Genomic DNA, 20,240 nt, shown 5'->3' with positions numbered 1-20,240 from the left:
TACTTTTTATACCTTTGTCCTTGTCTTTATGTCTTATTGCTTGGTTCCTGGCACTTGTGTTGCCAGTTGCTGTTATTGTGTTGGACTAGGTTAAGCAACTCATCCAACACATTGGACTTGTTAATCTTGGCAAACATCATTGGATGGAATAGTGAGGATCGGTAGGAATTTAACTTAGTACATGTACTTGAGTATCTTACTGAAGTAAAGGTTTAATTTACTTAAGTGTTTCTATGTTACTCTACTTTCTGCCTCCTTAGATTCTTTTAGCTGCTCCCCCTTAAGGGATCACAACAACAGATAGCTCGTATATTTGATTTGACAAATGAATTCTTGGCACAAACCCAAAAAGATCTGTAATAGAGTTACTTTCTGTATTTTGCTGATTTTTGTTGAAGTTTTAGAAACTTTGCATTTTAAAATTACCTGCCACTTAAAAACATTACTTCTTACACTCGCTCCACTTCTAAAACTGCTATAAATGATGCATAAACGATATGATTTTATCTCTTTCTGTCTGATAAGCTCCAGTGATGGAGAATACACGCTCAGATCACTTTGATGTTTGAAGGCCTGCAGTGATGATAAATATAAACTTGCCTCAAATGTCTTTAACCTAAAGCAATGAGTTTATTTTGCAAATGGTAGGAGTAGAAATTTGTGTGAAAACTTGGGGGGAAAGTTCTGAGAAAATAAAAACTATGAAAATACAATGCTGAGTAAAATACAAATACCTGAAAATTCTAAGAACAGTAATTTCACACACTAGATTATCTTTCACTCACACAGATTTTGATGCATTTAAATGCTTTACAAAAGCTTGGTATAGCTGCAAAATGTTGTAGATGATTGTGCAGCGGTGATTATTATCTGCATTTACCGTCATTTAGATCTTCCTGTGTGATTGTGGTCCTGGCAGCAAAACCCCTGAAGACCTATTAGCACTAGGGTGGGATTTTTTTTTTTTTTTTGAGGTTTAATGACAACAGGAAAAATGTGCGCTTCCTTCTCATCAGGCTAACTGTTACTTTTCCAACGCTGTTATATGAATAAGAAATGTCAACGAAACTTCGCACTAACAACTGTTAAAGTGTGTAAAATGTACTTTTTTCCATCAAGGGTCAAAAATATCGTAGGACAATGCTAAAATATTCATCATAAAAATGTATTGTATTATTTGGTGTTAAGTAATAGAATTATAACAAATTATATAAGGATTCAATTTGACAGTATTTTTTGCCAGTGATTTTTAGCTCATTCTGTGTTTAATTTTGCACACCTGAGCTTTTGTCCCTGTTTCTCTTCTTCAAGAATGTTTTTTGACAGCTGCTCTTCCACTAAGCGCATGATGAGGTCTGATTAGGCTTGGCAAAGTGTAGATGGTTCAACTGAAGCGCCAGATGCAGCTTTTTTCCCCTGCTGTATGGTTATGTTTTACCGTATGAAACAGCCAGATGCAGCTCTCGGGACTCATGTCAGATCTTTGCTGGATTTTTATCTCTGCTGAGTGGTTATGTTTTTGATAGCGTTTATTGCATGCATGTGTGCTCGTATGCTTGCAGGCATGTGAGCACAAATGCGTGTCATCATTCCATCTATAAACAAGATAGATTTGAGTGAACTGTGATTAAACTTTTTGGGTGTTTATAGTGGGGTTGTGTTAACAATCCATTAAAACTTGGCTTACATCCACCGGAGTCTGCAAGGTCAACTTAATGATTTGTTGGTTGAAATTTTACAAAAAGCCTTTTAAGTCACAAGATGTCTGTGAAGTTTCTCAGTTCTCACATTCACAAGTGTGATGCGTATTGTTAATGTTGCACCCTCAGACAGACATGGCTCCGTTCTCCTTTTGGCAACTTTATTTTCCTCAGTTCAGGTTTGGAGTTTACAGGCAGCATAGCATATCATCAGCAACCCATGCTGTCACGTTCCACACGCTGTTTACTTTTTTCCTTCTTGCACTTACTGATGACATCACAAGTCTGAACTTTGACCTCCTGGAACTAGTGAACTAAAATAATTCACTGAAAATGTGTCCCAAAAAAAAACAAAAACACAATTAAATCAGTATACTCTTTAGAGATTTTTTCAGAGATTCAGAAAATGTCAGTTTTATAGCCACTCTCACATCACAATATTAACATATAGAAAGTACAACATCAAATGTAAAAGCTTGTGTTCCATTTAACCTTTGACCTCTCCTTCAAGGTCAAAAGACTGATCTGACGATCAACAATAATTCCATATAGTCTTTTTTTTTTTTTTTTTTTGCCTGTCCCATTTGGTTCTTTAGCCATCAGAATTGTTGTCTGAAGACCAACAAGGATACCCAATGGATTTATTTTGCCAAATGGATCATCGTGGCATTGCCGTATTGGTCCATTTGATCGACCTTTGTTTTTATTATTTATTATATTTTATTTTCAGATGTTACAGATGGGACAGACATGAGTGAGGGATAGGAAAGGGAGAAAGAAAGAGGAAGGAAAAGAAAAACAGAAGGGGAGAGGGACAGTGAGAAAGGGGGGGGGAGAAAAAAAATCTCCTGGATCACCTGTTGAGAGAAGAAGAATAGAGAACAAGTAAAAAAAAAAACAAAGCAATATACTAAACACAACACCATCGCATTAATCTAGCTAAGTGTAAACAGCAGTAAATACTAAATATTCAATGTTGTTGTGCAGCACGCAGCACAGACAGCGCACAATGTGCTTTGAAGTAGCAGCCAAGAAAGGTGTAATTTAAGTCTACGAGCAGTGAACACCCGTGTGCATACCTGTGCGCTTGTATTCAAATGGTTTCCACATGTAATGGTCTGCAAGAGGATGTAGCGAGCCATAGCCCCGTCCCCTAGGGCATGAAGCAGGCATGGAGGAGATCCAGGCCCCAGACATCCAGAGGCCTCAGAGTGCGAGAGCCCAAGAAGGACCACCGAAGGGGCATCCGTGCCACCCTCATGGGAAGGGCTGAGGATCCCCAGACGAGGTGTAACCCAGTAGCCACCGAGCAGAAGCTAGAGGGGGCTGCACTGGCGTGCCCGCCGGCTCTGCCGGCAGCCAGCTGTGCCAGGGTGAACCGAGCCGCAGGCCCAGAGGCCGGAGGCCCGAGGGCCCCCCGCACCCCGGAGGAGGCCTGACCGAGCAACAGGCACCAGGCCCCGCCAGGTAGCCACCGGGAGTGAGCTGGTACATAACTGAGTGCCCAGCCCCGGACACCAAGAACCACCAACACACCGACCCCTGAGGGCATCAGTCACCAGCAGGGAGTGTGGTGAGGGGAGATAGGCCTTGGAGGGCCTGGGAGTTCCCAGAGAGGTGGAGTCTAAGACCCGACCTGACATATAGACACAGACAAACAGGCACACACAGACACAAACATGCATTCCCACCCTCATGCACACATATACAAACACTCAGCACTCACCCAACGTAAGGATTCCATATAGAGTCTAATTGCTAAAAAAAAAAAAAAGAGTGGCAAATCATACAATTGAAAATTGATTCTTTACTAGGTTTTCTATTATGTGTAGACACAACACTGGTTCATCCCTTGAGTTATGTGCATTGTTCATGATGAATGACCCAAAGGTCAATGTAAAGTGGTTCCAAAAAAATCATCTGAAAATGGGCCAAAAATGAGGGAAAAGTAGACATAAAAAGAGCACTTGAAAATTTTACAAGAAAAACTGAATCATTGGAAACAATTTTTTTTAATAAAAAAAAAAAAAGAGAGAGAGAGAGATGTGACTCAAGACTTATGCACAGGACTTTACTTTATGGTTACTTGGTCTCAAGGAATAGGAAGAGTCCTTCCTGGACTATTTAGGCAAGAACTTCAACTCCTCTTGAGCGTCATTAGTAGTCATCAAAATAAACTAATAAACTGGGCCTGAACGATTTTCCTAGTTGCTGTATTTAGTTTTGGCCTTTTATCTTTAGGCCCTTTCATCTGTGCTTCCACTGCTCAGCTATCCCTCACACCATCTGCTACACTGGGTAAAACTAAATGACATCGCTCCTGTTTTACAAGTTTACTAACACAAAATATAGATCAATGCAAATTAGATAGAGGTCAACTGCTCTGTCCTCAAAGAACTAGACTAAATTTTCCTAACATTTAGGTAATATCAGGTCTCATCAAGTGGGTATATTGGAAATGTAAAAGCTTAAATGCATTTTTACTGCCTGGACTAGTTCTATAATCTGATTCACTGAAAGAATTCACAGATTCTTCTTTTTATTTCTATATTTCTTCACCCCAGCTGCGCGATGAAAGTGTCGGTGTGGCGGGTCGTGGTCGGCGGTGTCGCTACAGGGTAGGCGAACGCATCTGCAACGGCATCCGCAATCACGCCTCGCCGGGTTAAAAGACTGACTGGGGTCCTATGTCGTTGTTGTTGTGGAGTTGTGTGGCTGGCAGCGGGAGAGCGGCATCTAACTGTGTGTACAGCAACTGTGAGGAAAGTGTAAATAAAATATGTTGAAAAGCTTTATAAAGTCATCGAGTCTGATACGGCTCCTTTTTTAAACAAATTTATAATTAAACTATAGGTTCAGTGGCCGCACACTGCCATTTTTCAGTCAATGTAGGTTCCAAAAAACTCCCAAATGAGTGTCATCCATAAAGTTTGGATACAACTTTTAAATCAAATTCAATTCAAATCAAACAATCAATATTTGATTCAAGTGCAGATGTTCAACTTTAATTCGAGGTGTTAAATTTTTTTGTATGAACCATTTAAGATTTACAGTCATTTTTATACACAGTGCCCCATTTATAGAGGCTCAAAATTAATAGGACAAACTAAAATAAATGTAAAAACTATAGACTCTTTTTAATACTTGGATAAAAAAAACCCTTTGCAGTCAATGACTACTTGAAGTCCACAATGTTTGAAAGATAATGCAATTTGGTTCATGAGCATATTTGTCTCCTCCCATTCTGGCACAAGTTCAACTTGGTTTCAACTTTCCAAAGAATTTTTTTAAACAGAACTAAGCAGGCGTCTTTAGATGTTTTTTGGAAAACTCAAATGTGACCTTTATGTTCCTGAGTGTAATCAGTGGTTTGCACTCTCAGTATTTCCTTTCATGGTTTATGTCTCTTGACAGTTCTGGACTTGGTTAGATATTGCAAAGCTGTTATTCTTAACTATGGAAATAATTTATAATACAAAATTATTCACTTCTCTGTTTTCTGTGATCTTTCTGGCCTTTTGGTGTTGCTGAGATGTATGTCTGCTTTGTTTGTCATGAAATAACAGTGAAACAGGTTTCACTTGACCATGAAACCTCTTGGTCAGTCAATTTTCCTATTCATTTTGAGCCTCTGAAAATGGGGGACTGTTTATAAAAATGGCTGTAATTCTGGTTCATGCACGATTTATGTAAAAACCCTTGAATTACATTTGAAAATCTGCACTTCAGAGGCAAAACTATAGAAATGTGACTTTATCCTAAACATTATGGAGGCCACCATATATGGAGCAGATTGCACACCCATAGGCTAGACTGTTATCATGTCAAGGCTTGTGAAGAAATATGTAAATAACAAATTTAAAGAATATGTTTGAGGATGTATTTTGTTACCCAAATATTGCCAGTAGTTGTTGTGCTTGACTAGGCTGGACTAGAGTGCTGTTAATCTTACAGTGGTAAACGTCACTGGATATCAATGACAGCGATTAGGAATGTAACTTAACGTACATTTACTCAAATACCTTACTGAAGTACAGGTTTAATGTAATTTATATTAGTATTTCAATGTTGCGCTACTGTCTTTTTTTAAAGGGGCTTTTTGTTACTTTCCCTGTTCTATATTTTGGATGAAAATGTTGTTCTTTCTACTCCATATAATTCATTTGAACGTCTTAGTTGCTTGAAATAAAATAAACAGTATAAATGATTGTTTACATTTTGTTGCAGATATGTCAACTTAATTGTTATAGATACATTTACTCATCAGTACATGAGTAAGTAAACTAATCAGCGGCTGCATTAAATTGATATGCACATATATGAATGAATAATTTCCATTTAAGAATATGTATAACGTCTGTGATTATGAAAAGTGCAATTCTACATTTAAGTAGCTTAATTATATTTTAAATCGCCCGAACTTTTTAAAGCTACTTAAGTATTATTAGATATTTTTAAGTAATGTCTGTTTTTTTAAATAATTATCCAGCACAAAACATATCTAATCATGTCTAACAACTTTGCATGTAATAAATCTGTAACAGGGGCGATTGTTATGTACACTATTTTCTACACAGATTCTGCTTGAATATTCGGATTTCCTGCTCCTTTGCAGGTAATAGATTAAAAAATATAATGATAATAATATTTAAAAAATAATAATAATATAATAATAATAAAAAGAAATGCACTTGGTTTGCACGCTTTAACCCATATATTACATTTCATTTCGTTCGCTTACCAACGAACCACAAGACAAACATTTTGGGTTTGGTTTTACGAGGGATTGCATGTATTTTGCGATTTTAACTGCTGCTCTCGCGTTATGTTGGTTGAGATCACGTGAGGGCTGTTGTGTGTCACGTGATATTGTTTTTCCTCATTCGCAGCGGTTTTTGTGGACGAAGTGGAAATGGCGAGAAATGAGGAAAAACAGCAGGGCAGACTGAACAGACTGTGGCTCCAGAAAGAGAGAGAGGGTAAGCGGGTAATACGTTTAGTGCGATATGCATTCAGTTGATAAAAACAAGCCGCTTTGGGGGCAGCTAGCTCTGCCTGTTAACTACAGTAGTGCTAACCCTCAGCTGCTAGTCCAATTAAAAACATACATTGAAATCTTGTAGTTTACACACTCACCAAAGCTCAAAAAGTAGGAGTTTTGCTGGACTACATAGCATTATTTGTCCACTGTCTCTCATTCTCACATATTCACTTGGTTTAATACACAGGCTTTAGCCCACGTGAAAACGCATATCCGACCATAAGCGATCCCTTCTGAAACCCAGAGATAACCAGAGACAAAAGCAACTAAAATATAAGTTTGCATTTTTACCTGTTGTTATGTTCGAAAATAGAAAAAAGAAGAGTAAGATGACTGTTACATAAAAGCTTTAAGGTGATTGTGGATGATTTCCCAGTAGGGACAAGTAAGTACTTCTTAATCAGAAACTTCCCCAGATATAAAACAAGAGGGGAGTAACTTTTATCTATATCTATCTATAAAGTTAGGTGGATGATACTAGAAGCATTTTCATCAAGTGAATCTGTAAATAAATATTTCATGCCCAGATGGCTAATGAAATTTAAGGTCATTTTCATAAGGCTGCAGAATAACTGCCCAAATAACTGCCTTTATGTCGACCAAGATGGCTGAGTGGTTAGACATGTTCCTAGATTACAGACACATAAAATATGGCCTGCGGGCTATTCTGCAGGAAAACAAAATAATTAATAAGAGGCAACATTATGCTAAGAATCTCAAGGCAAGTAACTGTTGTGCTACTGAAAAGAATATTTAGCAGGATTTTTTTGTTCGTTAGTTAATTTATCTATGTTATTAGTAATATCTTCCTTGTGACCTTTGACCATGTTTTGATGAAGATATTCACTGGCACTTTGTGCACTTTATCTAAGATGGTATTGCACCTCGCTGGGGGGCTCACTTATGTTCTAGATGGACTTTGGCTACACTGGTTTCTTTTCCTTTACAGAGGGACGCCTCAGAGATATTCACGAGCGTCGACCAAAGCTGGTAATGAAGAAGCAAACAAAACACACAAAAGTCATGAAATTGTCACCATAATTCACTTAACTGGCTAATTTCATCAAGCCATTTCCTTTCACAGTCTACTCTTAATTCAGCTGCTGCTGTGAAAAAGTGGATCCCCAGCATCAAGAATGAAATTGAGTATTATCTACAGGTGAGTGTTTGTAACAAAGCAAGATTGGGTTTATTTTATTATTTATTTATTTATACTTTACCAAGTTCTTGTTGTTTTTCCAGCAATCACAACTTTCTCATTACCCGGAGAGGAAGATAGGAGAGTTTCAGCTGCACATTGAGGCCTTAGAGAAAGAGTACAAACGCTTCATTGCCAAACTACGAGTTCTTGATCCATCTTGTAAACACAAGCCATGGACTCCTCGAGCTTATTGCAAACGAAGAGCAGATATGCAAGATTCTCCAGCAATTGGTAAGTAGTTAATCTTCTGCTTTGAGTGAAACTAATAGTTTTTCTTTTTGACTTATGAGAATATTTCATCTTAGAATGTCACAAAAAATACAGTCTGAATGTGTAATGTGGAAATAAGATAAACCATATACATAATTTCCAAGTCTGAAAAGTGAAGCTAAAGCTTAAGTGACTCCTAAGTAACAACTTTGCTACTTTTAGTTCATACTGAATAAAATATTTGTAAATGATGGCCATTATTAGTTTCAGAAAGCAGGATAGACCAGGGCAAGCTGAGCTGGTGAGTGTGTTCTTTGAGTTTCGCATTCAGATCCATCACCAGCTCGTGGCATCAGGTTTCAAAACTCCAAGATGTTGACGGTGAAAACACTTAGTTGTTTGTATACACTCAACATGGGCATGAATAAGAGGAATGAATGGTACCATCAATACCATGAATGGCAATTTTTCATGATTTCTTTGAACAGTTCTTTTTCCAGGATGAGTTTATTTTGAATTTTCTTTTCAGAGGGTCAAAAGTATATGCACCTTCAGGTAAATCTGGTAATGGTGGTAGCATGAAGCTGTGGGGCCATTTTGCTGTCAGTGGTACAGGTACATTACACAAAGTAGACGATATAATGAAAGGGGACTACATTCAACTTCTACAACTTCCCTTCAGTTTAACAGCCAAATGGTTGAAACATGGACACGAGTGTCCACATGTTTTTTGATGTGTTTAGATCCTGGAATGGCTTTGCCAAAGCCACAGCCTCAATCCTATTGAATAACCAGGTCTGTGACATGAAAATAACCAATTTAAATGAACTCTAGTAATTTTGCCAAGAACAGTGGTAAAACATCCAGCGAGAGTTATCAAATTATATATTTCATCCTAAATTTTGATCTTGTGTGAATTAGAGAAATTCAATAATAATAATTAGAATAAGTGATAATTTAAACTTCTGCGCCCCAATTCCTGTTTTTTAAAGTCATTTAATTTTAATGTTACATAATTAATCTTCTCTGGAAAAAAAAAACAATTCAAGGAAATCATGAAGAGCCTACAACTATCCTTACATTCATGCTCATGATGACTGGATGGAAACTGCAGACCACAACTGTAACGCAAGGCCTTGTAACAAGACTTTACTAAACAATATAGAATCTGTGAGTTAGCATATACATCTTTTTTTTATTTTGAGCTGACATTACATTTGACTAATGTAAGGTGTTTACCTTGTAAATATTAACCTCCTAGGACCTGGTGTCCACATATGTGGACATCACATTTTGGGTTGTCTAGACCAGCGGTCTCCAACCTTTTTTGCACCACGGACCAGTTTATGCCCGACAATATTTTCACGGACCGGTCTTTAATGTGTCGCGGATAAATACAACAAAATAAAACTAGTACCGGTACCGAAAAAAAGATTTATTCATAACACACGTGAAAAGACCCAGGAAAACCGAGTTAACGATCAAAACGATAACAAAATAACGCTGAAAACCGATAAAAACCCTGAAAACCGCACATTTCACACCTGAGCCTCAACTCTCACGGCCCGGTACCGGTCCGAGGCCCGGGGGTTGGGGACTGCTGGTCTAGACCACAGTACTAAATTTGGCTCTACAAGGACATTATGCTGCCACTGTTCTATCAAATTTTAAAACAAATGTCCTCATGTGGATATCAGGCCCTTGTAGAGCAAAGTCAGGTAAAAAGTCAGTTCTTTGTTTTGTTTTTTTGTTTTTTTATCAGGTCCCAATCAGCCCAAATAGCAAAGAGAAATTAAAAATGCACGCCATGAAAGAGAAGGTTAATGCATCATTACGTTCATGCTACATAATGCATTTCAATCTCTCATATTGATACTCAGTAAAATATTCTATAATATTTTTGAGACCACCTGGAAAAAAAATAATAATATAAAAATTAGAACAAACAGTTATATCAGTAACAACACAATTTTTAAATTGCCAGATGTAGCGTAAAAAAATTATATTAAAACATAATCATCTTTAACACAAATTGTTATCCTGTGAAATTAACATTGTGTGTTTTGTTGTTGCTTTAAGACAGTGGTATTGGTCATACATATATCTCACGTGTGTTCATTTTTATTTACAGTTAAAAACCCTCGGACCTGTGACTCACAAAACGATGGCAGTCAGCAAAATGAAAGTGTCTTTATTAGCAGAATGGCAGGATGTTTTGCACCCACTAAGCTGGTCTCTGAAACCTCAAAGGCCATGTGCGCAGTTCAGGACCAGCCGCTTTCTTTTGATCAAACTCGTCTGGCAGTGGCTGCTGCTTCATTCAGAGGAACACCAGTTCAGCCTAGTTCCTCTCAAACGCAGAGTCTTGCCAGGATCCTGCAGTGTGGCTTGCCAAATCTTAATAATTCCCATTCAAGACAAATATATTCAGAGAAAAGCAAAGATGGGGTATCAGAGACTGTTGGGCAGAAAGCTGCCTTCCAAGAGAATAACTCAAACTGTGGAGCAGCAGGGAGGATACCTGGGAAGTCATCCAACATTGAGACAATGGAGGAAAGGACTGGTCATGTCTTGGGACTAGACTGTTATTCTTCTTCTGATGATGACTCTGACACATAACTTGTTTTTTATATTACATATTTTATAATACAATGGTTTATTGAAAACTCTTTCATCTCCTGTGTTCATTTAGCACATCCATCCAAAGTTTATATTAGCATATAAATGTCTCTTGTCATATAATGTCATAACAATAGCTTCATTTATGAAAACTATGAAGTATTTTAGGACAAAGTTACAAAACCTGCTGTGTAAGGAAATTGCATGTTTCCAAAGAGGATGAGTAATGTCGTTGATTTCAGGTAGAGAAGTTCATTGTCATTTTCAGGCACTTCTGAGCAAAGTCAGTCATCCTGACCACATCAACTTCCATTATGCAACAGAAGAAGAATGTGTGAGAAGACAACTAATTGATGGAGTCACTTGCTGATTCAGTGATTCATTTTAGTCTTCTCTTTCAGGTTATATTAACTGGAGCAGCCGCGTAGACGGCCTGGTTAGACCCCAAAACCCCACCCTCCCACCTAACCCATTCTTTGCTGCTAAAGCTGTTGCTACTGTTGCTGCGAGGACCGCTTTCAGCATGACACTTCTGGGAAACAGATACATCAGCTTGTAGACTAAATGCAGTCTGTGCAATTTATGGTTAAGTGTGACGTAGTTGCCATTTTACTTCGAACCTATTGCACACTTTATGGTGGAGTTCCCACTGTCTCTGCATGAACTTGGAAAAATGAAACAGTTGTGGACAGGACTGAGGACTTGCACCGAACTGATTAAAATATACCAATACCAAAAAAAGATAAAGACTACAGAATCTAGACAATGGGCGTTATTAGTTAAATTCACAGCTGATGTAAATCGTTTGCTTCGATGCAGTTCTAAATGTCTTGCAGCTCTCACAGCTGCAAGGTCGAAACTCGAAAGACACTTTTTTTTGTCCCAAGAGCCCACTAATAGGGGTTACTTGTGCTTGTAAGCAGAATTTTGTGATTGAAAGATAATAGGTAATGGAAACTGCTGCACCCACAACTATGAGATGGCAGGCGCATTTGCTCCATATCCTAGGAAACCAACCCAAAATGTCAGTAAGACCACAACGCTATTAACAATGCACTGAGCAGGGAGGGAAGCGGTGTGTGCTCAGCTTTCCTGGAAGCCCATCTCTGAGGTATTGGTTGGGGTTGAGTCTCACCTCTGAAGTATCGTTGCTGTCAAGTCTTCACAAGCAGACGGCAGGAAAGCCAGTGCAGAGATGTGCGTTCTTTTATGTGGCAGCACAATCATCCCACCAAGAATACTCTGTGTGCTATTGAAACTGCTGTATCACTGTTTACTAACAGACTGTGTCTCATTAAGAGTAAATCAAAGGAAAAATACCATTTGATAATGACGTGTTTATTCTCTAAAACGATTCAGATTTGTGCGACATCTCTCTCTGGTTCAAATTTCAAGTTTCAGTTTGTCAAACCAGAAAGGCCAGTAAAGAAGCTCAGAACTATGTCAACTGGGCAGCTAGACTTTTTACACTTTTCTAACATCCAGTGCAGGTGATTGTAGTTGCTCAATCTTTCCTTTTGTGGAATTTGTGAAAAAGTTTCATGTCTCAAGTGACTTGTAAGGTGGTTAGTGAGGTGAGGGTCAATTGAAACCTCTAACTTCCTTTCTTCTCAGACTTAGTTGCACAGTACACTCATATAGGTACCCTATGAAGCATAGAAAAACCAAATTATTTGATAACGTTTAAATAAAAAGTTACATGGCAATATTTTGAAAAACACAAACGAACCCAAAACAACAAAACAGCCCAGAGGAAATAAGCAGTGGTTAAAATTTTCATGTAAAATGACATGCTCTCTTCAATGCGTGGGAGGGTTGTGGGTGGTGAATGCCTTGATAGCTTCTTTTAAGTCAGAGGTGCTCAGACAGAAGCACACACCTCCTTTTTGCAGAGGACATAGATGCACATATCTGTCACACATCACAGATCAGTGGTATGGCCTGCACCGTGAACTTTGAGCAGAACTATCCATTTCCACAAATGTTTCTTGTGGATGGAGGAGGAGGAGGAAGACAGCAGGATTCTGCTCAGCCTCCAAGTCTTATACCCTGCTGGTCCTTCCCGCCTGCCCAGGAGAGAATGAAGAGCCGTGGGAAGAGTAAGGGCTGCATGGGAATCAGCCCCGGGCTTGCATTGGTCGTGCTCTTTCTGTTTCTGCTCGTGTTTGCAGCCCTGGGATTTGAAGCCTTTAAGATTTCCAGGCTAGAGGACCAACTGAGGAACAGTGATGGAGAGGTAAGGACTAACATGGAAAATTCATAAGAATGAACAAATCCAACGATCTTACAGTGAGTTAATAAGCTAATGATTAGTGCAATCAAGAAAGAGATACAGTAATGATTTGATGACTCTTAACAAAGCAGGGGAGTAAGTAACATTTGCAAAGACATAATTTTAATAACATTCCTTTATGTTCGGTTTTGGTTTTTCAGATGTGTTAATTGGTGACACGCACCAAAAGTGAAAAAGGTGACTACTGTCACCCATGCATAGAGGGGGAGTGATGGGTAGGTGTAAGGTGGGAGAATGGAAGAGTAGTTGGAAAGTTTAGCAGACCAGCAAAGTTTACTAATTAATTAACTTCGGTTTGGCACTGTTTACAGATGTGTTATTCTTTAGCTGTGCCTTGACATTTAAAAGGCATACCAAGGGCTTCATTGTTCCATCTGTGGTCACCAGTCCAGTGAGACAGGATATCCTCTCTCTGCGAGTTTTAGAAATAAGCACTGAGACACAGCGTCTATGATGTGGTATTGAGACTTCTATGTCACTTTTGTTTTACTGAAGGTGAACCAACCTGCGGCTGAGTTTAGTGTACCCCAGAAGCAAATCGGTAGGCCTCTCTCATCACACAGCTTTTTTTTTTTCCCATTAAAGAATAAGAAAAGATGATGTGACTCTAATCTGTGTGTTGTTTCAGGTCTTGATGAATCTGGCCTTAATGGTCAGGACAAAAGCAAAAGATCTGCAGCACATGTGATAGGTAAGTCTTTTTTTAAATTTAAGCCATGCTCTTTGATTGTTACAAACTGCACATTTGTTAACATCAGATCTTTCATTTGGCAGGGCGAATTGAGAAAACAGAATACCCTATGACTTTAAGATGGGATTCAAGGGCGAGTCGGGCATTCATCTCCGGAGCAGTGGCTTATCTCACTGCAGATGGTGCTCTGCAGGTCAATGAGACCGGATTCTACCACATTTACTCACGGGTTGAGTTGATCTTTAAGCAATGCTCACGTATATCCTCATTTGATCACACTGTGTTTGTGAGGAGAGCAACAGATACCCGACCTTGGACTTTGATGAAAGCCCACAGGGGGGGCTTCTGCCCTCAGCAGACGAGCTACTCGTGGACCACAGAGAGTTACCTCGGCTCGGTCGAGCACTTGGAAAAATATGACAGAGTTTATGTGAATGTATCCCACCCAAGATATCTTAGTCACTCGCATTATGGCAACTTCTTTGGTCTATACAAAATCTAAAGAATCCGGGGTGTTGGGCATTGTGTCCTATATTGAAATTGTACGCAACTGAATGTAAACAACTCAGGCAGAAGTGAAACTTACTCATTACTTTATTTGACTGATATATCGAATGTTATTTCTATCATACACAATAACTGCACTCTGCATAATATGATCTTTGAAGGTAAAAACAGGGAAATAGTGCACATTCTCGTGAATGGCACCTTAAAAAAGGCAGTGACATTAAATTAACCACATGCAGAAAGAAGTATTGTGTGTTTTGTTGATAATGGGGGAGTCACTTGACACTAAAGTTCTGATTTAATTTCAGCATTTTCTAAGTATTTATTTTGGTTTTGATCTAAATATTTGTCTATAAAACTAATGTTGTTATGCTTAAGTTTAAAAGTATATACAGATAAAGTATATACTCCTATTTTCTTTCAACAGGAGACGAAAGAGCAAACATTTGTTAATAAATAAAGTATTTCCATTTGACATCTGGTGTGTGAGGAGTCTGTCTTATGAGGAACACCTACATGAGTTTTGAGTATGACCACTGGAAAGTATTCACATGAAGACACCAACCTGAATTTACTACTGATAATGACCCTCATTTCCATATGTTCCACTCAGATTCAGCATCAGTTTAACACTTCAGGAGATTTTCTTTAAAGCTTTCAGTTAAATCTGAAAAGGAGCCTGAAAACCAGCCAGTCATTAAAAGCTCCTTTTCCTGCTAATCGTTTCATAGATGATTTAGAGACCACGCTGCATCTGTACTTGCATTTTTGCAACTTTTTTTTTTTTTTTTCAGTTTAGCACCCTCATTGCTCTGTTCTTTTTCTGTACACCACAAACACACATGTTAGTAGATGTGAGAAAATGCAGCTTGGGCACAAATGAAGGGACAAAACTGAAACAGGGTTGACGTGTTTCCTTCCTGTGAGACTATCACGAGGGTCGTGCATGCGTGCATCCTGATTTATGTGAAAGACTTTGTGCTTAAAAGACACTTGTACAACTGTGAATGAGACCTGACTAATCCTTTAAAACATCATAATTTGGATTAAACTATCTCAGCAGTTACTGTTTTCACAGTCTTTAATGATCAGTAAGAGCAAAAATGAAACATATTTTTCATGCACTGTGCAGTCCTTAAAGGAAGTCTACAGTTGAGCAAGTGAAGTGCATTTAATTGTGTTTCTTTTGCTGTGCTAAACAAATTCAGCGTCATTTAGTGAACCACGTCTGTTCTACTTTGCTGAGGCCTCTCCTCCAGATGCAGCTGTACAGAGTTATCTAGAAAGCGTTATTCAAACCACTGCTGTGAAGGTGTTCAGCGTTAACTCATCGGTATAAATCCGTCTGGTGAAGCCTTGGTCTAGGCTTGTGGTTTCATCTTGTTCCAATATTCACTGTTTATAATCATCTCGATACTGGCTGTTGAAAGCAATACTCTATACTAAGTCTCGCTTTTGCCTCCAAAGCCCTCTAAACCTCTGAAGACAGGAATATAATTGCTGCACTTTATAAAACAAATCCAAATTATTGCATTACTGCATAATCTTTATTGTACACACATTTCACTGTGGTGGCCCTGCAACTGAAATCCTTACGTTTAAGCTTTTGTAACTTTGCGTAAAAAGTTGCCAAACAAAAACACACATTAAAATGAGTTCCTCGGTAAGACTTAATCGCAACCTTATACGTCTGACAACTAGATTAGATAGTATGTGGCAAAAGAGTGTTGTATATATATATATATAGATATATGTATAACTCAATCACACGATCAAGCTAAGCGATAAGCGGTTACTCTCTGCCTGAGCAAAACATCCCCTGTGGCTTTTAGATCCACCAAAGAGGCTGACACAAACATGTTGAAAATTAAAGTCAAGTAGATGACTAGAAAGATTAAAAATTTATTTGCCACCCATACAGAGTCTCTGGTTTATTTTTTGCTATTATGAATTCTCGCGCACTGTCGCTCTGTTCTACTTTTCTTATGCATACTAGTAGTGACGGTGGTAGTGTTTTCCAAATAAGTGCAAGAGATCAAAGGATCGAAGTTACACTCTCTGTGCCAAAGGTTTTACCAAAGCTGATGTGAAGTAAGGAAAGAATTCTGGTCAATATAGAAATATTTTAGGAGCCAACTCACAGAACAGCTTCATAGTAATTGAACTTGTACGTTGAGATGTATTTATGCAAGTAACAAGGACTCTAAATACTGAGGTTTGTTTTAATGATTAAATAGGAAAATACCCATTGTCATCACCTTTTTCCAACCAAGCTCTGCCCACTTGACAACACTGAGTATCCGACTGAGTTTCAGATGGAATGCAAAGCATCACACCGACCTTCTCACGTTATCACCATCAACCTCACTGTTCTCTGCAGTTCCAGAGTCTTGAGATGAGTGGAGTTTTTATTGTAGTGGGCATGGTTTTGGAGTGGTACGTTTAACAAATAAGCAAAGGTGTGATTTTGAGTTTCTTTTTTTAATGTATAAGTCTCATACGTTAGGGTGATGCTCTAAAACCCATGATCATAGTGATAAAAACAAATTTAAAAAAACCGAGATCTTATTCATCAAGTGAATTTAAATGTGTGAGTAATTGCTGCCTGATGCATCACTTCATTAAAGCTTCAATTCGCCGCCTTACCATTTGTGTTGCCAACTGCCCCTGTTTCCAAAGCCTAAGAACCTTTTTCAAATTGCACACTTCATCATATTTTTAGTGCCACATGCAAGATCCCAAAAAGGAGGGAGGCGGGGGTCTGCAGCACCCCCTGTCGCAAAAGGCAGACATCACAAGACCCGTGCAAAAGTGAAAACAATAGTACTGTAGATAAAGATGCTGAAACACGTCCTATGGTGTACAACATCTGATTCAAATGACGTTACATGCTAAAGACCAACTACAAGGTTAGAAAAGCATCAGATTAATGACCTTCATCCCCCTGGAAATTCTTGGAATTTTCCCCTCATCTGAGTATCATTCTCTAATTTGGGATTAAAAACATGGTTATCGACCACCATGACACAAAAGAGATTCACACACCATCCCTGATGAATGTCCTTACAGACATTTTGAACAAGCTGGTGCCTCTCTGGATATTTCAGGATATTTATCTCCTAAACTTCTGAGGGCCAGGTCGCACCTGTGTTAGAATAATGTGTGTAAGCCGGGCAAAAAGTGATTTCAATTGTTTTAATGTGTTTTTTTAATATGTGTTTTGTCTACTTATATTAGTAAATAGACTATAGTGAACAGGATTTATAAATAAATTTCTATATAAAATAAAGAAATTATGAAAGAGGTATCTTTATGACTGCATTATTGTACCTTCACTATAATCAATCCAGTCCCTTTTGGTCACTTAAAATATCTTTATAGAATTATGATGTTATATTAGCTGCAATCTCTGTTAATGTCTTGGACATTTCAAAACTACATTTTTGATGTCAACAAGACTTTATTTAACTGGGTAAATAAAGGACACAGTCACGCTCATAATTATTCAAATTTTAACTTAAAGTTACTTTTATGCAACCAGCATTTTTTTTTTTTTTTGTTGACTGGAAATGACACAGGTGTCGCCCAAAAGATAATAAGATGATGTACAAGAGGCATTATTATGGGGGAAAAAAATTTCCTAGCTTTTATTTACATTTGAGCAAAAAGTGTCATGTCCAGAATTATTCATATGCTTCACAAACTGTCACAGTCTCTGGGAAAATTCAAAGTTCTATATCATTCCAAATAGTCCAAGCTGTTCTAAAGCATCCTAAGTACCCTGGTTAATTGAGAATCACTGTTTTAATCAACTCAACAGGTGAAAAACAGCAGCTCTCTGCAGTTGGTTTGTGGACAGACATGGCTAAGACAAAGGAACTCAGTGAGGACCTGCGGCTGCACAATGTGGCTGCTCACAAGTCAGGAAAGGGCTACAAGGCCATATCTAAATGTTTTCAAGTTCCAGTGGCTACAGTGCAAAGTATTATTAAAAAATGCAAAATGTTCTGCACTGTGGAAAATCTCAGAGGACGTGGTCAGAAGCCAAAAGTGACACCTGTGCTGGCCAGGAGGATAGTGAAAGAGGTGAAAAAGAATCCAAGGATCACCACCAAGGCCATCCTGGTGAATCTGGGCTCTGCTGGTGGCAATGTCTCAAGGCAGACAGTCCAACGGACACTGCACACTGCTGTGTTCCACAGAGGGCGCCACTTCTCCAGATAAGGCACACAAAAGCTTGCTTGGCCTTTGCAAATGCTCATCTGGACAAAGAAGAAGACTTGTGGTCTTCTGTGTTATGGTCAATTCAATTCAATTCAATTTTATTTATATAGGAAGAAACCTCCGGCAGAACCAGGCTCAGGGAGGGGCGGCCATCTGCCGCGACCGGTTGGGATGAGAGAAGGAAGACAGGATAAAAGACATGCTGTGGAAGAGAGACAGAGGTTAATAACAGATATGATTCAATGCAGCGAGGTCTATTAACACATAGTGAGTGAGAAAGGTGACTGGAAAGGAAAAACTCAATGCATGGGAATCCCCGGCAGCCTACGTCAGATGAAACAAAAATTGAATTGGTTGGTCACAATGATGTTTCCTTCATTTGGCGTAAAAAAGGAGAAGCCTTCAACCCTAAGAACACCATCCCCACTGTTAAACACGGTGGTGGTAACCTAATGCGTTTGGGGTGTTTTTCAGCCAATGGACCTAATCACAGTAAACGGCACCATGCAAAAAGAGCAATACATGAAGATTCGCAACAACAAAATCAGGCAGTCTGCAGAGAAACTTGGCCTTGGGCACCAGTGGACATTTCAGCGTGACATCAACCCAGAACACACAGCAAAAGTGGTGAAGAAATGGTTAGCAGACAAAAACATTCATGTTTTGCAGTGACCCAGCCAGAGTCCTGACTTGAATCCAATTGAGATTCTGTGAAGGGAGCCAAAGATCAGGGTGATGGCAAGAAGACCCTTCAACCTGAAAGATTTGCAGCTCATCGCTAAAGATGAATGGGCAAAAATACCTGTGGAGACACGCAAAAAGCTGGTCTCCAATTATAGGAAGCGTTTGATTGCTGTAATGCCAATAAAGGCTTTTCAACTGATTATTGAGAATGGTATGAATAATTCTGGACATGACACTTTTTGCTAAAATATAAATAAAAGCTGAGAAATATTTTTTCCACAATGATGCTTTTTGTACATTGTCTTATTATTTTTTGGGGAGACGCCTGTGTAATTTCCAGTAAAAACAAAAACCCCAAAACAAAACTTGCTGGTTGAATAAAAGTAACTTTAAGTCAAAATTTGCCAGGGGTATGAATAATTATGCGCTTGACTGTATATAAGTTTGATTGTGGCTTCTACCCTGTGACAGCAATGCTGTTTGTGGCTCAAGATGAATTGATATTATGAATTATTATAGGGATACATTTGGCATATGCTTCACATATTATAGGCCAACAATTCATTTATAGCATTCTAAATACAGGCAATCAGTTTTTGGCAAATACCGGAAATCACTTTTTGGCAGTGGATCACCTTTTTGGCACAGTAATGATATACGTTTCTCGAGTGTGTGGGGCAGGTAATTTAAGTTTTGCCTGTTTTACACACCAGACAAGAACAAATACAGAGACACTTATTTCAGTTCCCCTAACTTCAAGGGGTTAACCCACGGCTCTGGCCACAGGCTTGATATTCAGTAAACTGCAGGGGGTTTTGTTTTTAATAGAGTAAGGAAGGCAATCAAATAAAGTTTGATCTCATAGTTACACAGCAGCGTCCAGATTGGTTAAAAGAAATAACACACACCCCTGTAGCAATCAGACTCAAACAAGAGCATTTCCCCAAATCATAATGAGGTTATTTATGTGCTTATGTCTTAATTTACCCTTCAGTACTTGTAAGACAGATCACTTCAGCAATGGACTCATCTAAAAAAAAAATCAGACTGAGGAAGATCAAAGGAGTCTT

General features: G+C 38.6%; 2 protein-coding genes across 2 annotated transcripts; both read left to right on the top strand.

Annotated features, from left to right (window-relative positions):
* Positions 1-6,542: 6,542 nt before the first annotated feature.
* LOC146546568 (uncharacterized) lies at positions 6,543-10,821 on the top strand. Its single transcript, XM_085265439.1, has 5 exons — positions 6,543-6,679; positions 7,691-7,731; positions 7,826-7,900; positions 7,984-8,173; positions 10,284-10,821. The coding sequence occupies exons 1-5, from the start codon at positions 6,613-6,615 to the stop codon at positions 10,769-10,771; spliced, it is 861 nt and encodes a 286-aa protein (XP_085121565.1). The 5' UTR covers positions 6,543-6,612; the 3' UTR covers positions 10,772-10,821.
* Positions 10,822-10,952: 131 nt separating this feature from the next.
* faslg (Fas ligand (TNF superfamily, member 6)) lies at positions 10,953-14,700 on the top strand. Its single transcript, XM_085265440.1, has 4 exons — positions 10,953-13,007; positions 13,560-13,605; positions 13,693-13,755; positions 13,839-14,700. Exons 1-4 carry the CDS (start codon positions 12,708-12,710, stop codon positions 14,255-14,257), a joined length of 828 nt encoding a protein of 275 aa, XP_085121566.1. The 5' UTR covers positions 10,953-12,707; the 3' UTR covers positions 14,258-14,700.
* The last annotated feature ends 5,540 nt before the right edge of the window (positions 14,701-20,240 follow it).

The sequence above is a fragment of the Mchenga conophoros genome, linkage group LG23 (genome assembly GCF_057382185.1).
Source record: "Mchenga conophoros isolate Kocher_MC1m ecotype Shallow Benthic linkage group LG23, M_conophoros_male_GT1.1, whole genome shotgun sequence".
Lineage (NCBI taxonomy): Eukaryota > Metazoa > Chordata > Actinopteri > Cichliformes > Cichlidae > Mchenga > Mchenga conophoros.
This window is presented reverse-complemented; position numbering and strand designations above follow the sequence as displayed.

What these genes read in the sequence shown, in the direction of transcription:
- faslg (XM_085265440.1), top strand. Translation starts at nt 12,708, where the DNA reads ATGGCCTGCACCGTGAACTTTGAGCAGAACTATCCATTTCCACAAATG. An exon ending in TGAGGAACAGTGATGGAGAG is followed by an intron (nt 13,008 to 13,559) that starts GTAAGGACTAAC and finishes GTTTTACTGAAG; the next exon opens with GTGAACCAACCTGCGGCTGA. An exon ending in TGTACCCCAGAAGCAAATCG is followed by an intron (nt 13,606 to 13,692) that starts GTAGGCCTCTCT and finishes GTGTTGTTTCAG; the next exon opens with GTCTTGATGAATCTGGCCTT.
- LOC146546568 (XM_085265439.1), top strand. Translation starts at nt 6,613, where the DNA reads ATGGCGAGAAATGAGGAAAAACAGCAGGGCAGACTGAACAGACTGTGG. An exon ending in GCTCCAGAAAGAGAGAGAGG is followed by an intron (nt 6,680 to 7,690) that starts GTAAGCGGGTAA and finishes TTTCCTTTACAG; the next exon opens with AGGGACGCCTCAGAGATATT. An exon ending in ACGAGCGTCGACCAAAGCTG is followed by an intron (nt 7,732 to 7,825) that starts GTAATGAAGAAG and finishes TTCCTTTCACAG; the next exon opens with TCTACTCTTAATTCAGCTGC.